Genomic DNA, 17,202 nt, shown 5'->3' with positions numbered 1-17,202 from the left:
CAAAAAAATGCCAAATAATGCTCAAACTACCATACAATTGTGCTCATTTCACATGCTAGAAAGGTAATGCTCAAAATCTTTCAAGCTAGGCTTCAATTGTACTTGCACTGAGAACTTTCAGATGTATAAGCTGGATGTAGGAAAGGCAGAAGAACCAGAGATCAAATTGCTAACATCCGATGGATCATAGAAAAAGCAAGGGAATTCTAGAAAAAGCATCTACTTTTGCTTCATTTTCTACACTAAAGCCGTTGACTATGTGGATGACAACAAACTGTGAAAATTCTTAACAGATGGAAATATCAGACCACCTTACTGCCTGCTGAGAAACCTGTATGCAGGTCAAGCACCAGTTAGAACTGGACATGGAACAATGGACTGGTTCAAAATTGGGAAAGGAATATGTCAAGGCTTATTTAACTTATATGCAGAATACATCATGTGAAATGCCGGGCTGGATGAATCACAAGCTGGAATCAGACATGCAGATGATGGCAGAAAGTGAAGAGGAATTAAAGAGCCTCTTAATGAGGGTGAAAAAGGAGAGTGAAAAAGCTGGCTTAAAACTCAACATTCAAAAAGTTAAGAGTGGGGAAAACGTGGCAAACAGTGAATGATTTTCCTGGGCTCCAAAATCACTGCAGTGACTGCAGCAATGAAACTAAAAGACGCTTGCTCCTTGGAAGAAAAGCTACGACAAACCTAGACAGTGTTTTGCAAAGCAGAGACATCACTTTGCCGACAAAGGTCCATATATACTCAAAGCTATGGTTTTTCCACTAGTCATGTACGGATGTGAGAGTTGGAACATACAGAAGGCTGAGTACCAAACAATTTGATGCTTCTGAATTGTGATGCTGGAGAAGACTCTTGAGAGTCCCTTGAACAGCAAGGAGATCAAACCAGTCCATCCTAAAGGATAGCAATCCTGAATATTCACTGGAAAGACTGATGAAGCTGAAGCTCCAATACTTGGGGCACCTGATATGAACGCACTGGAAAAGACCCTGATGCTGGGAAAGACTGAAGGCAGGAGAAGGGGGCGACAGAGGATGAGAAGATTGGATGGCATCACCGACTTAATGGCCATGAGTTTGCGCAAACTCCGGGAGACAGTAAAGGACAGGGAAGCCTGGCATGCTGCAGTCCATGGGGTTGTAAAGAGCTGGACACAACTTAGCGTCTGAACAACAAGGTCTATAAATCCTGAGGTGATTGTATACTTCAAGAAAATCCCGTTTTTAGGCAATTTTATGGTCTCTCATCAAAGACTTGAAACAGCTGTTCACAGTCATGTGCACATACATGTTCAACTCTGTGGCCAAGTATCTCCCTCCTAAGTATATGCCCAACAGAAACAAGTGCTTATGTTCACCACAAGACACCTACAACTATGCTCATAGCAACATTATCCATAACCCAACCCCAAACTACAATTAACCCACATACCATCAGCAGCAGAATGGATAAATTATAGTATATTTACATAAGGGAATACTGTATATCTGAGACAATGAACATCTAACTATCTACAACTACATTCAACAAAATGCAATGACTCTCACAAACATAATGAACAAAAGAGCCAAACACAAATAAGTACATATCATGATTCCATTTTTTATAGAATATGAAAATTTTAATATACTAATTTGATTAAAACCCATAAAAATTATATACAGAGTGAAAAAGAAGATTGTGGAATGTCTCAGGAAATTATTAATAAAATTATTCATCTAATTCAGTAGACTATGATGCAGCCAGAGGAAAAGAGCAGGATGCATTAAAACTGGGTAAAAGATTATATTAAAAATAAAAATACAATAAATGGCAACGTTTCCAAATTTATAAAATGTAATTAGAAACCTTTGGTAATTTTTTCAAGTTTAATTTAGAAAACACAGTCATCCAAGGATTAACAATTTTCTGCCTCAAAGAGAAAGAAAGAACACACACAGTACCAAAATTGTTCATTAATATATTAATCTTATATATGACACTTCAAATTTAAAATCCCCAATGGATCATTTGAAATACTTTTTAATAGTAATATCTTTTCTTAATTCGATGAGAACTTCTGCCTCAATGGAAGAGAGGCAGCAGGAAAGAGCTGAAGAGGGACACAGGACCCAGACTCTTATTTCAGGGCTTTAAGGCTTTGGAGAAGTCATCTCATCATTGCTGGCCCCTACTTCCTTATTCGCAGAGCAAAAGTTCTGTATCAGTGGTTCTGAACTTTGACTATACATTGTAATCCCCCTAATCCTGGAGGGATTTTCAAAATTATGCTGTTGCCAAGTCTCCTTAGATACTATGATTTAATCAGTCTCAGGTGCCAGGTGAGCACTAAAAGTTTTAAAAATTGCCAAGGTGATTCTAACATGACCAAAACTGAGAGCTACTGAACTAGATGATGTCTAAAGGTCACTGCCGCTCTAAAATTTTTACAAACAAAAGGTTTGCAAATACATTTGCCAAAAAGAATGAATCAGAAGTATTGTTTCTTGAAAAACAGATAGCATTTGAATAATCAAAGGCAGCTCATTGTAGTACATGGTGAAAATAAACACTGAATGGTCAAAAGACAAACCATATATATATATTTTTTAGTTCTTTACAGTTATGTATTGGGTTAAATGGTGTCCTGCCCACCCCAGCCCCCCAACTCCCTGTCAAATTCAAGTCTGTTTGGAACTTGTAAATGTGACATTATTGGAAAAAGGGTCTTTTGCAGACTTAATTAAACTGGGGTTATACTGCTTAGAGTAGGCCCTGAATCTAGCATGACTACTGTCTTAAAAGAAGAGAAAAATCTGGACAGACATGTAGGGAGAGTGCGATGTGACGACAGAGGCAGAAACTGGAGCGATGCAGCTGGAAGCCAAAAAGCACAAGATTGTTGCTGCTGCTGCTGCTGCGTCACCTCAGTCGTGTCCGACTCTGTGCGGCCCCATAGACGGCAGCCTACCAGGCTTCCCCGTCCCTGGGATTCTCCAGGCAAGAACACTGGAGTGGGTTGCCATTTCCTTCTCCAATGCATGTAGGTGAAAAGTGCAAGTGAAGTCGCTCAGTCGTGTCCAACTCTGCGCGACCCCGTCCATGGGATTTTCCAGGCAAGAGTACTGGAGTGGGGTGCCATTGCCTTCTCCGACAAGATTGTTAGCAACCCTGAAAACTAGAAAAGAGACAGGGAAAGAGGGATAGATTCTTCCTCAGAGCCTCCAAAAGTAACCAACCTTGCCAACACCTTGATTTCAGACTTCTAGCCTCCTGTGAGAGAATAAATTTCTGTTAAGTTCCCCAGTTTGTGACAATCTGATATGGCAGCTCCAGGAAATGATTACAGTAATTCTATATTTTTCTGGGGGCATCTGGGGAGTTCTAGATTAATAACCAAAGAGTCTCTATAGTAAATCCGTGAATGTAACAGTGAAGTACTCTCCAGAGAAGTGGGAAATAAGTACGTCCTCACTTGAATCAAGATGGAAATAAACAGATTCTCATGAAAAAGAAACAATTCCAAGGGCAGAAATACCTTTCTATATAACCTGAAAGAAGATACTAACTTTTTGAGAAGGAATGTATGTATCCATTAAAAGCAATGAAAATATAAAGAAGCAATCTTATAAGAAAACTGAGGAAATGCCTAATTCAAGCACTGTCCTGGAGACAGTGTCTCTGTCAATGGATTCTGAGGGTTACCACCTATGGCAGGGTTATCTCTATGTGAAGATGAATGAATCAGGCTATCTTTGCTTGATGCCATTAAGCATTCAAATTAGAAAACGTTTTTTGCTCCAATTCCTTGCTCACCAAGCAACCTTCTGATTATAATCTGGCTTCCCATGTGGGTTGTCCAATACAGGGAGAACAATGAACCGGTCAGGCAAGTAAGGGTATCGGGGCCTTCTGGCAGTTGTTTCTCATTGTAAATTAATAAATTGACCTTCTCCCACATATCAGTGTCTTAGACACCTATGAGTGCTAATCTCTAGCTAATCAACTCTGCTGCTGCTGCTGCTAAGTCGCTTCAGTCATGTCCGACTCTGTGCGACCCCATAGATGGCAGCCCACCAGGCTTCTCCAACCCTGGGATTCTCCAGGCAAGAACACTGGAGTGGGTTGCCATTTTCTTCTCCAATGCATGAAAGTGAAAAGTGAAAGTGAAGTCGCTCAGTCGTGTCTGACTCTTAGCGACCCCATGGACTGCAGCCTACCAGGCTCCTCCATCCATGGGATTTTCCAGGCAAGAGTGGGGTGCCATTGCCTTCTCTGAATCAACTCTAGTAGACTGATAAAACTGAGTTTCTGAATATGCAAAGGACAGGCTGGACACTGGCCAATAGCAAGTTATTACAGTAAATGTTGCCCTGGAGGACTGGGTCCTGATGGTCAGTCAGCATTTTCCAAGAAACATCCCAACTTCAGAGCATTTCTTCATTTTAATTTGTCTAATAGGTGCACAGTTGCTATTAGAAGTATTAGTAAAATCTCTTTAACCCTGTTTTAACGCAGGTATTTTCCAAGAGTTAAATAGGTTGAAGCTTTTCAAATAAGGAGGGAATTTAAGACATCAGAAACTGTGAAACAATTTTAAGGTGTATATGGACTATAAAAGTTTCAAGAACTACCTATTCTAATGATTTTAACTTTGTCACTTTATGGTAAATATGCTCCTGAAAGGCATCAGTTCTGAGATTAGAATATATTGTGCATATACTAATACATTTTGTCCTCCAAATAAATAATTCTTATATTTTAAGAGTAATCTGTAGTAAGTACAGTTAAATGTGGTTGGAATATTAAGCTCATTTATCAGGTCTACCCCTAATCAAGTGCTCATGGAATCTTCAAGTTATCTTCAAGACAACTATTCTATTCCTCCTACCATTTTTCAGGACTGCCAAAGTACTTCTGTTGTAAATTTTCAAATTTGGTATTTTAAAAAGTAAACAGTGTCCTTTAACTATTTTAGAAGCAATATCTTGGTTGGTTTAAATTAAACTTCACCAAAATGTGGACAACTATCTATCTTTATCTTCTTTATTAAAAATAACTGAGTTCAAAAAAGAAAACAATTTGATGATCCAGAACCCTGTCACTGCATTAAAATCCACGACTCTGCAAAAACTAGAAGATGAAAGATAGATTACTTAAAACTAAATTTGAGGCAGTTCCAAACTGAGATTTCAAGTGATAGACAGAGGACTTATAGAAGGGGAGAAAAAGAAAGAATCTTGTTTCGCTGCTGGGGCAGAGTCAGATCTTAAAGGATACAAAGATACAGCAATATCTAATGATTCATTCTTCCAGTTTATGGGGACCCAATTCCTAGAGTCAGAAAACACTTAAAAAGTAGAGGCAAAAAGAAAAACATTTAAAGTCTGTTAAATTTATGAATTTGAAGATACTGGTTTAAAAAGCTTAAAGCTTTTTAAGCTGGAACAATGTTTTTAAGAAGAGATTATCTTAAAATTTTGCCTATTATTCATTATCATTGTATTGGAGAGCAGAGAGGCTCTACCAAGTTTTTAGAGAAGAAATGAAGACCAGTAACACAATTAACCATGAAGTGTAAATCCAAGATCAAAGCAATAATGACTTTGGGAGTCATAACATGGCCAAATAAAAAAATACTTAGCAGACTGTTGCTCTTTCTTCCTTCATAGACTAGAACTATTTGTGTGATGCAAAGTCAGAATAAAAAGGTAATTCTTCTGATACAGTTTTGAGGGTACATGATTTATCTTCTATAAAATCACCCTGTTCTGTGTTGTCCTATTCTTCGGTCACTAACATTGGGGTGGCCGAAGAATAGGGTAGTGGGGGAAAGGGAGAGCCATGTATTACAGTTGAATGAATAAATGAGCCTTCTATATGAAGCTTAAGAAGGAAGCAATGTCTAACTCCATTAGCAAAGAAAGAGATATGGCTGGCTGTCACTCTTATTCAGTAGGCAGTTTTATGTCGAAATACAGGAAAATACAAAAACAAAAAATATCAACCACCAATCAATCAGCTGTGTAGCACACAAAAGCAAGCACCAGTCAGTCCACTACCACAGATGTAAGTACTGTTCTTATTCAGGCAAGATGAATTCTTCACTTTCTAGTCCTATTTGGTGGTATATTTAAGAATGGAAGCCTCAAATTTAAAGATAAAAAGGATGGCAAACTGAAGCCCTGAGATACTAAAAATAACAAATCTACAAATAGATAAAAGATTCTTTTCAAATAGTGAAAAAGGGTACTGGCCAACAATCTAAGATGTAAGGTATCCAGATATCCAGAAAGCTAGCCACTTAGGTGGCCACCTACAGAGCAGAGAGAAACAATTGGCTTCATCTCTCCAATTCTGCATCTTGCTTTGTTTTTGCTAGCTGGATTATACATTTCTTTGCTTAAAGACATGAGAATCTTCTACCTCTACCTTTCTCCACTGTATAAATCTCATTCAAAAGCAAAAATTCAAGAGCAATCCAGGAAAGAAAACAGACGATAAACTAAATGCATTAACCCTCTGCCTGATCTCCATGGAGGAGAAAAGGAGGAACTGAATGAACACTGTGAAGTCTCTATCATGCTAGACAGACACTGTGTTAAACAGTTTTTAATACATTTTCCTTCATTAGACTTAAATGCTGTTTTTAATGCCTGCTAATTAATCCCAGAGACATTACTGTGCCAACTAAGGTCCGTCTAGCCAAGGCTATGGTTTTTCCTGTGGTCATGTATGGATGTGAGAGTTGGACTGTGAAGAAGCTGAGTACCGAAGAACTGATGCTTTTGAACTGTGGTGTTGGAGAAGACTCTTGAGAATCCTTTGGATGGCAAGGAGATCCAACTAGTCCATTCTAAAGGAGATCAGTACTGGGCGTTCATTGGAAGGACTGATGCTGAAGCTAAAACTCCAATACTTTGGCCACCTCATGCGAAGAGTTGACTCACTGGAAAAGACTCTGATGCTGGGAGGGACTGGGGGCAGGAGGAGAAGGGGACGACAGAGGATGAGATGGCTGGATTGCATCACAGACTCGATGGACGTGAGTCTGAGTGAGCTCCGGGAGTTGGTGATGGACAAGGAGGCCTGGCGTGCTGCGATTCATGGGGTCGCGAAGAGTCAGACACGACTGAGAGACTGAACTGAACTGAACTGAATTAATCCCAAACGTGCTTAGTCGCTCAGTCATGTCCAACTCCTTGCAACCCCATGGACTGTAGCCTGTCAGGCTCCTCTGTCCAGAGGGATTCTTCAGGCAAGAATATTGGAGTGGGTTGCCATGCCCTCCTCTAGGGGATCTTCCCAAACTAGGGAGAGAACCCAGGTCTCCCGCATTGTAGGCAGATTCTTTACCATCTGAGCCACCAGGGAAGTCCAAGAAAACTGGAGGTGGGGAGCCTATCCCTTTCTCCAGGGGAACTTTCCCACCCAGGAATCAGACCAAGGTCTCCTACATTGCAGGCAGATTCTTTACCAGAAAAGCCAATCCCAAACATGAAAACATTGAATTTTAAGAGACAATTTGCTACCTCACTTCAGGAAAGGAAAGAAAGCATCAGGAAAGGACAAGAGTGAGTAGTAAGTTCATCCCTGATTTCCAAGGTCAACATTTGATAAATAATTGATTCCACTATAATAGTGAAGAAAATCTCTTAAAAGCACCAGGTTTTCTCAAAGAAACTGAAGAATCAAAGTTAAGATAAGGCAGATGAAAACATGAAAAACACAGCTTAAAATTTAACTTAAATAGAATATGATATTCTAAGGATGGAACTTTGTCACCAACAATGTAATACTGCAGAAAAGCTAGACAGCAAAGTAAAGGCACTTTGGATTTGCCTTGAGACTTTCAATAATTCAGGGCAAAGTCACGTATTTCTGGAATTGCTGGAGGATCAGGAAGCACTGCTTAACATAAAAGGTTTTCCAAGGCTTATTTAAACACAAACAACTTGTATTATGTATGTATTATGTATGTATTGTGGTCAACAAAATATATATGCATCCATAAGTATAATTATTATATATAAGTATTTATTTATAATAAATTTACTTATTTAATATAAAATATTTACTTATACTATAATAATTTATAAGTATTTACACAATACTTTCCTAATGACTCGAGTTTATGACATGGTCTTATTGTACAACAGTTTTTATCTATCTTTCCTCCAGTTTCCATCAGCTCTGTGAGTCACTGCAGTTCTGAACATCTTCTAAAAGCTCTTCAAAGAGCAAATGCACAGCTTTTGTGCCAGGCTACAGGGGAGCTATAGGAGAGTCATGTGAGATCTTCAGAGGCTTTTCCCCCAGCTCAGTTCAGAATAACAATTTCTATGCTTGAAATGCCAGAAGTGGTGGGACAACTGGTCTTGGTTATGAGTGGAGTTATCATACCTGTGAGCATATTTTTTAAAAACTTCAACATCTAGTTTTCACTAATGTTCTGTGTAACTTTCTAGGTTTGATTTATCAGTAAATCATTCCAAGCTATTAGGAGGCTTTTCATCTTTTCCATGTGGTATTAGAGCACCACCTTGTGTCAGAAACCTGAGCACCTGACCAGACATCTATTTTTAGATACCTTCGTTGTCCAAAGTTTTACTGTCCAGTCAAATGATGAAGTGACAAAAAGATGTGAGAAGTCCACTGCTCCAACAGCTGAATGGCAATGAATGCCAGTAATTGGTCCTTGATGTCCCTCGAACATCTCACTGATTCCAGCTTTGCTATTTCATAAGAGTGAAAACAGGGAAATCTCTTGTAAGTAGACTATTTACAAATATATGTTATAGGTTTATCTATTATTATACTTTGACACAATTTCAACAAACTTAACTCTGTGCTCATAACACATCAAAATAATTATGTTTGAGTGTTACTCTATCCATATTTGATAACACCACTAAAGCAGTAGTAAGTACATTTTGGAACCATAATCATGATGCTATTGATGACAGAACTCAAAAGTCCAATGTCCAAGGTTCTGAGGTGGTGGAACAGAGACAAAGAGATGCTACATGTAAGAGAGAGAACCTAGGTTACTTTTAAAACAAAAGCTTTCAAGTGAAGGTGATCTGTATTTGCGATGAAATCTGAACACTCAATTTTTTTTTTTTACAGGAAGCAATTGATAAGGTACAGCTAGACAATTTCAAAACAGATTGAACAGCAGGAGAAATAGTCAATTTAAAATGTGTACGTGACATTACTGTACAATTATCAGGAGAAGTGAACTTTGAGCCAAGAAGGCTCAATGTCCAAATAAATCGAAATAGAAAAACAGTTGAAAATCTTATTTACAACTTTAAAGGCCAGTATGTGGTATATGAGTTTTTGTATTTGTAACTGCGGAATGTTACTTCCTACCACTAACTTTTGTGAGCACGTCCACATATATGAAAATCACAACATACCACACCCCTCAAAATCTATTGCTAGAACACATTATGATCTAAAATGACCTTTTATTTTTAAAAAGTATTTAATTTTATATACCTGAACTTAAATAACTTTAAGTAGCTCTAGGAGAGATTCCTACTTGAATTAAGAGGCAAATTGTTTTAATGAGATTATTCAAGGGAGAATTTTAAATAATTGCAAATTCCAATTTAGATTTACCTGCCATGGCGACATGCTGTGTACACAGAACCTTCCTCACTTCCAACAACAAAGTTGTTGACATCTCCAACAGGGAAGGACATAGATGTCACAGCAACTGCCTTTGACTGTTTATGAACCAATTCCATGCTATCCTACACAGAAAAAATTGAGATTATTTTGTAAACTTACAATTTTTAAATTTTTAAGAACATTTTCTAGTCTTAGTTTGTAAACCTTCTTTTACTATACTGCTTACATAAATTTAATTGATTAAAAGAAGCAGGTTTGAAAATGAAGTATATATATCACAGATCATATTTAATACATGCTTAGATTTATAAACTGTTACTATAATACTATTACAAAACATTTATGAAAAATATATGGGTTTATATAGACTTAAAAAAATACCAATACTTGCCTCAAAACTTCAGAGTTTTCCTAGTTTCCTAGTTTCCTACCTGTGGATGGGAAAGCATGTCCAGACTCCACGAACAAATTTTTCCATCAGTAGAGATACTAATCAGATTGTGAGCATTCTGTGTTCCAACAACATTTACACAATATACAGGATGCTAAAGAAAGAAATATTAAAGAAATAATTATCTGGAATTATTTTCACCAAAAAGATGAAATAATTTTTACTGTATCATTACAGATATTGTTTCATATCTAAACAGTCTCACATCATAAGGGCATTTTCAATGTGAAGTTTGATCCTATTCTGTGAATTAACAATAGATTATTTTAGAAGAGAGATAAGTTTCTAATAAAATAGATTAAAAAAAAAAGCCCTCATTCTAAGTTGCTAAATGATGAGGAATTCATACATCAAAGGAAACATATTTTGAGACTATTTTGACAGACGCAACTAAGTATTTAATGATGAAGGAAATCTAATGGAAATAACCTCTTTACTTACTGTGTGTGCTGCAGCTGACAGTGGAGTTCTTTGCACTGGAGTTCTTTTATTGCTACGGTTATCCCACAGCACAATTTGGCCTGAATATGTACCACCCACAACCAGATTTGGATGAAATTTTGCAAACGTAGCAGACATAACGGCTGACTGCAATAAGTAAGATTTTTATATTTAAGGGTCAAATGAAAGAAAAGTGACAAGTTATAAGAATAAATCTATAACCAAAAACATTTTCCCTTTTATTATAAGCTATCAGAGATTAAAACCACCAGTAAATAAATACACTTAAAAATGTCATTTTGTTTAAGAACATAAAGATACAGCTCTAGAATAGTTTTGCTTTAAAGTCGAATGTAATGACTGTTTACAGAAATATTTAAGCAATTTATCCAACAAAGCAAAAACTATTTTATTACAGCATTAAATCAAAAGATAACTGGCTCTACTTTAGCCTTTGACAGAAATCTGATAACCGAGTATAATGCTAGTTTTGATTCAGTTAAGTGTTTTGCAGAATTATTATTAAAAGATTATAACTTATGCAACCAGAAAGGCTTGCAAATTCTAACCTCCCACTAAATCCACTTTAAAAATCTGCATCTGTTTCCTACTTCAAACATATGTTTCTACTTAAAACTATCTAGTTCCAACTCCTCAGGCCATGTATTAAGTAATTCAGTGGGCCAACCATCTAATTGTACATTCAGCAAGTAAGTTCCTGAGAAACTCCCTGCAGAAAAGACATTTTATAAAAGATTCCTTTTATACAATCAATCACAATAACAGAAAATCACAACAGCAAAGGACTTTAGGTGTGATTAAACATAAGAGACATAAAAAAAGCTAGAAAACACAGATCATGTTGAATAGAGAAGTCTTCAGTTTTTTGTTAACATCTGTTTGCAAATATGGGGTGGTTTAGTAAATGCCAATCCAATGAAATCATTCTGTTGACAAGAAAAGAAAAAAGGCACTGTCTAAATTCATTAGTGAATTCTTAAACTGGGAGAAACTGCTAAAAGACTATCTTACCTGGCAGTGAAACACATACTCTGGAGTCGTTTTTTTGTATTTCATATTCCATACAAGGGCCACACCATCAGGCTCATGAGGAGCATCTTCATTGTTGTTATAGGAAGCCACCAGTAATTCTGGATACTGCTCGCAAGAATCAAGTGGGGAAAAAATGCTATACATAGTAACTGTTTTACATTCCTAGTTACTCAACTGTTTTTATTAAATTATTCTGAAAATGCAAATTCCTAACACTTCATCAAGAAATACATCTCTAGAGTTAAGCTCTCTGCGACATTAGTAAAACTTTGAATTAGTAAAGTTATTTTAAAGGTTTTAATGTTAAAACATTTTATTAAAATGTGTTGCAATTCTATCCAAAGGACAGAATTAAAATAGGTAAGCAATTAAAATAAGTAAAACTAAGCTGTGGCATAAATAAAACCTTGAGTTTTAAATAGTGTTCCAATCCTTTCTTCCTAAGTACATAAGGCAACCATAACATTAGAGCCATCATCCATTGTTATAATATACACTGATTTAATTATACAGTTTCCATAATTAAAATACAACTACCTGCTTACTGTAATTCAAAAATGGGTAAATATAAACCAATTTTGTTATTGTAATTTACCTGAGATGACCAATCCAAACAACTAACAACCCGATGCTTTGACCAACGTTCGTCAAAAAACTGTCGATTTAATGACAGTTTAGCACCTGCTTGAATCTCTCTACAGAAAAAAAAAAAAAAACAAAAACCAACAACTGTGTTATAACTTCCCACTCTTAAAGTAATTAAACATTGCTGACACCATAATTTTAGCAACTATTCTTACCCTTCTTTGTCTTCCAAATCTCTTCCACTGTAGTCAAAGAAGATGTTAATCTGCTCTGAAAGAGCTCTTTCTACAATTCTTGTGGAATGGTCAAAGAAACTTAAAAATTCCTCAGAGTGCAAGATTTGCTGCTTTTCCTCTTCAGTCAGCTCATGAGGAGGAGCTGGAAAACAAATGTTTTTCTAAAGTCTGATATATGCCACTCAGATCATGTCACCTCACCATCACAATTTGGATCAATGAATGCGACTCATTTTTCAAGCAGATTCACCTCTTTGATTTAGAGCATTTTATTCTACTTTAGTGTATAAATAATAAAAAAACAATCTTAACAGGAATCAATAAAATTTTTTAAATTCTTTTTTTAAAAGTTAAATTCTTTAAGATACCTTTACTATCACTTTCTTCATCTTTCTTTAAAGTTTTCTCTTCCTCAGGTTCAATAGGTGGTTTAGGAGTCACCACGTCATCATCATCTTCTTCATCTGAATAAAAACAAAACAGTAACACAGAAATTATTTTTATGAGAATAACTGAAAGCTCTTGAGGTAATTACTTCAGAAAGTATCACAACTTTTTAGGTAAAAGCACAAGTGAACCACTCATAAGATAGAATGAGTAGAAATAACGTAAATTTTATCAATACGATTTTTAAAAAAGAATTAAGTGGAACTTCTTTATACATACCTAACATGGTAAGTCAGCAACAGCCATATCAAATTCTGTAGCTACATAAACTGAAATAAGATATATAAGCAACTAGGATGAGTTCCTCATGTAAATCTCTAAAAGATTGCAAGCATTTATCATTCCAGACAGAACAACATGCAACTCCTACATAGTTTTATGTAGCATGCTGACACATTAATGCTGTAAAATGAAGAAAATCAAATGTCTAAAACAGCCTACAGAGTTGGCTGCTTACTTGTGATCTGAAACCATCAGTGTCTAATGGATCTTCATATGGCATAAAGACGGCTTACATTAACTCTCAGGTTGCTATTTGAGAGGCAGATTTTAAAGATAATAGCTACGAGACCACATTTTCTATTCTGTCATTTTAAATGCAAGTCTCATTATCTACTGTTATATGATGTGGCAATAAGCACTTAAAATAATGTTTTCTTAACTTGAATAAAAATACACATTGAGACAACAGACAATGTTTATAAGACTTTTAAAAATGACTAACTCTCCTCTTATACAACCAAACCAGGAAATAACTTTAAATTACTTATTTTAAAACGTTATAGAACATACAACTCTGCATACCTTCTCTTTCACTACATACAGAGATGGATTTTTATGAAGAAAATGCTTATTTTTATTGCCTAAACAGATGCATCATTTATCTATGAGGGAATGGCAGCAGGCATCTGTGGCAGAGTCCATCTCAAGTAATGAGAGCCTATTCAATCAGGGGACTTTACTTGTTATAGTCATTTCCCCGACCCATGTTCAAAATTATCTAAAACACACTAACATACGACATACACAAAAGAATGGTAGTATGGGAACCAGCTGCCAAGTCATGGTCCCAGCAGCCAGGCCAGCTGACTAGATAGCAACAACCAGATGGCACTGCTGGGATTGTGTCTTTCTGCTACAAGGTGGCAATGGGATGGCATAACATTCTTCCGCTTGACTGCTTCCAATCCTGTCTCTCCCCAATGGCGAGCCTGTGCAATTACCCACACTCCAGGAGGCCTCCAGATAAGCCTTTACCCTGCAAACAAAATGCGGCTTGTAGGCCACACCAGCTGCCAAACCACACACATAGTGTTAGGTTTGGAAAGCTATGAAAATCTTTCTAACTCTATAGTATAAGCAATAAAAATATAACTGTACCTTCAGGAAAGAAAGCTTTAAATGACACTGTATAATGCACACAATGATACAACCTCCAACTTAATCAAAATGATAATGACGTATGCCAATCCTACATTACTTGAAATTGAGCGATTTTTACGTTCTGACAAGTTTACAGAACTAGGATAAATGCCACGAATGATTTCAATATATGCTCATACTTTTGAACCAAATGGTGAAGGTTAAAATTTTTCCTTTCAAGGGCCTCAATCAGCCACAAAGGAAAACAGTAATCACTGTCTTTTCAGCCAGCCCAACCGCATTTGTCAGCCCTTTCTCCGTCAATGCAGCCAGAGCAATCAACCTGCCAAACATTCAGAATGGAAAAACAATCTGAAAATACAGGGTATAATGCACCTGCCAGTGAAAATGGCCATTTCAAGAAAAGCTAGTGATCTCAGTGACCCCGCTGAGGAGGCGGTGGTGCAAAGGGGAAAGAACACGCAAAAGAATTCTTAGTGATCGCCACTCTCTTGCACATTGACACTTCCTTACAAAGCATGCCAATTACAGCTTTTGTGCTACTTAAAAAAATGAAAGCTTTTTTGGGGGCAAAATAATCACACAGAGAAACAGAAAGACAGTACTCCCTTTTAGATGAATTCTCATATACAATGGATTATTAATCTGAGAACAGTGTATCTGGTAACAATTCTATACTGCACTGCTCAAATATTATGATGAAATTCTACCATCAAGTCACCTACCAGTATAATGTAATGAAAATAATTTAATTACACTTAAGCTGACTTTTAGAATAACAAGATATTTACTTCAATTAAAAATTAAGTCTGAAAATATGTATTTTTCCATTTTCTTCTAATACCATCAGTTATCGATTTTGTTGACTAGTAAGTTCACTGTATGTAAATCCTAAAATCAAAGACAGGGAATCTGAGTCACCCTGGACAGGTCATCCTGAAGCATTGTGAATTATAAATTACAGCCTCCTATCCACATCATATCTTCCTCCCTCAACTTTGTTGCATTATACGGCTTCTAAGTACCATTTCCAATGACAGGTGTCAAATTCCTGTCATAATGCATATGGTCAGTACTTTAGTGCTAAGTGACCTCATAATCTACACATTTAACAGAAAAGATCATGCTTACAGACACTCTTTTCCTTTTAAAATTTAAAATGTAGATGAAGTATGGCAGACAGGGATCTAACTCTGCCTTCTTCATGGCATCTGTCATGCTTATTTGCCCATATAGTTTAGTTGCAGCTGAATGATGACTATAATCTATTTAATACTTGTTTTCAGGATTTTATTTTAGAATGAAGGTACTAACTCTTTCTATTAAAAACTGACTCAAATTAAAATTAAAAACTGATTCAAAAACTCAGATACTTAAGAATCAAGCTTCATTAAATGGCTAACAGTAAGAAAAATTCCAAGAACATTACAAAAATGATCTGCTTTAAAAATATTTTTATTATTAAGCTGATTATCTACACATACCAAATATTTGGCAAAACAATGCCAAACATCAGTATCATTAGACTGTTCTCTGAAACAAATACTCTTATTAAAAATGAATACAACTAGCTACTAAAAAAGTATTAACATGAAAAAAAAAAGTATTAACATGACCAAAAATATAATATTACAATTCTAAAGATTCTCTAAGCTAGTCCCTATTATATGATAAACCGTAATATATTTAAAACTGAAAAACACTACAACAGAGCAGGAAGACTGAAAAATGTGACTGCCATGTCACATCAATTTATTGATGAATATTCATTGCAATATGCTAAGTAGTTAACTCCATGCTTTCTCTGACAGGGAATCTAAGATTATAAACTGAGCAAAAGAATGCATAAAAGTAGCAGTTACTTTTAAAATGACAAACCTCTTGTCAATGAATGCTAAGATTAGGTTTAATGAACCATTGAATTTTTACTGAGTTAACATCAAAATTGTGATGTATTTTGGTGAGATGGAAAGAAAAGCGGTCTATAAATTAAGCTGCACCTAGAAATAACATGAAAGAATGAAATTCCAGTTGTTGGAATAATCTGTTACAATGGAGTAGGTTAATCAAAGTTAAATCATCTGTGAAATGGGTGGCTTTTGTTAAGCTGAAGGAAGGACTCTTCAGAACAAGTTTTCTCATCTGTATGTCACACTGCGTTAAAGAGACATCTACAAATAAGCCACAGAGCACACTTTGAATTATTTAAAAATATTGTAACACATAACAAGGAATATGCAAAATCCTAGAAAATACTCACTAAAAACTGATACTCTTTAATCTATCACTTATCACAATTAATTCTTAGCATGAGGTCAAAATCTGTATCATTTGTGCCTTAATGCTATTTAGGAAACAGTTGTCTATAAATTTAACTAGTTTCATTATACTGATGTACTCTATTTCAAAATAGTGTAATATCTAATGAAGAATTCCTAATTTACAAAGTAGCATAATTACTCACTACAAAGGAAATTGCCAATGAATTCCAAAAATCAGGAAAAATGTGTTGCACATAAAGACATCATTTAATTTTAAAAATTCTACTTATAAGTAACTTTAAAATGAGACTATTAGAGGGAAATATTTCAATCATAAGTTTAAAATTACATGTTAGACATGAATGATTTTCCTTTAATACTTTCAAAATAATCCTTTCTTTTCTGGTTCAATATCCTTTTGAATCACTTCATTTTGATCCATTTGTTCATAATTTCATACTCTTTACTCTTTAAAAATCAATATTAAGAAAATATTAGGACAAAACTTTAGGAATGTATCAATGGAATTCATTCCTTTATTTTTTTAAACATCTAGAATCAAATGCAAGGTCATTTGTTTCTTAACAATTTAGATATTTAACAAGGGAAAATTTTAATCAGGAAATATTTTGAATACAGATCTAATGCTAATTTGCGAGATAAATAAAAAGAGAGTAATACTTTAATTATATCATTTATTTTAACATAG

At 35.6% G+C, this 17,202-nt stretch overlaps 1 protein-coding gene across 7 annotated transcripts in view; it reads right to left on the bottom strand.

Annotated features, from left to right (window-relative positions):
• The window catches only part of DYNC1I2 (dynein cytoplasmic 1 intermediate chain 2), a 54,796-nt gene that overhangs the window by 8,421 nt on the left and 29,173 nt on the right, over nt 1-17,202 (bottom strand). For all 7 annotated transcript variants that reach the window (XM_013968871.2, XM_005675969.3, XM_013968891.2 and 4 more), the window contains 8 exons: nt 12,771-12,866; nt 12,382-12,544; nt 12,177-12,276; nt 11,561-11,686; nt 10,529-10,675; nt 10,068-10,181; nt 9,625-9,758; nt 8,588-8,732 (listed from right to left, as the gene is read on the bottom strand). In XM_013968871.2, the coding sequence (XP_013824325.1) occupies nt 8,588-8,732; nt 9,625-9,758; nt 10,068-10,181; nt 10,529-10,675; nt 11,561-11,686; nt 12,177-12,276; nt 12,382-12,544; nt 12,771-12,866 (1,025 nt within the window). The remainder of the gene's footprint in view (nt 1-8,587; nt 8,733-9,624; nt 9,759-10,067; nt 10,182-10,528; nt 10,676-11,560; nt 11,687-12,176; nt 12,277-12,381; nt 12,545-12,770; nt 12,867-17,202) is intronic.

Source organism: Capra hircus, chromosome 2 (assembly GCF_001704415.2).
Source record: "Capra hircus breed San Clemente chromosome 2, ASM170441v1, whole genome shotgun sequence".
Taxonomy (NCBI): Eukaryota; Metazoa; Chordata; class Mammalia; order Artiodactyla; family Bovidae; genus Capra; species Capra hircus.
This window is presented reverse-complemented; position numbering and strand designations above follow the sequence as displayed.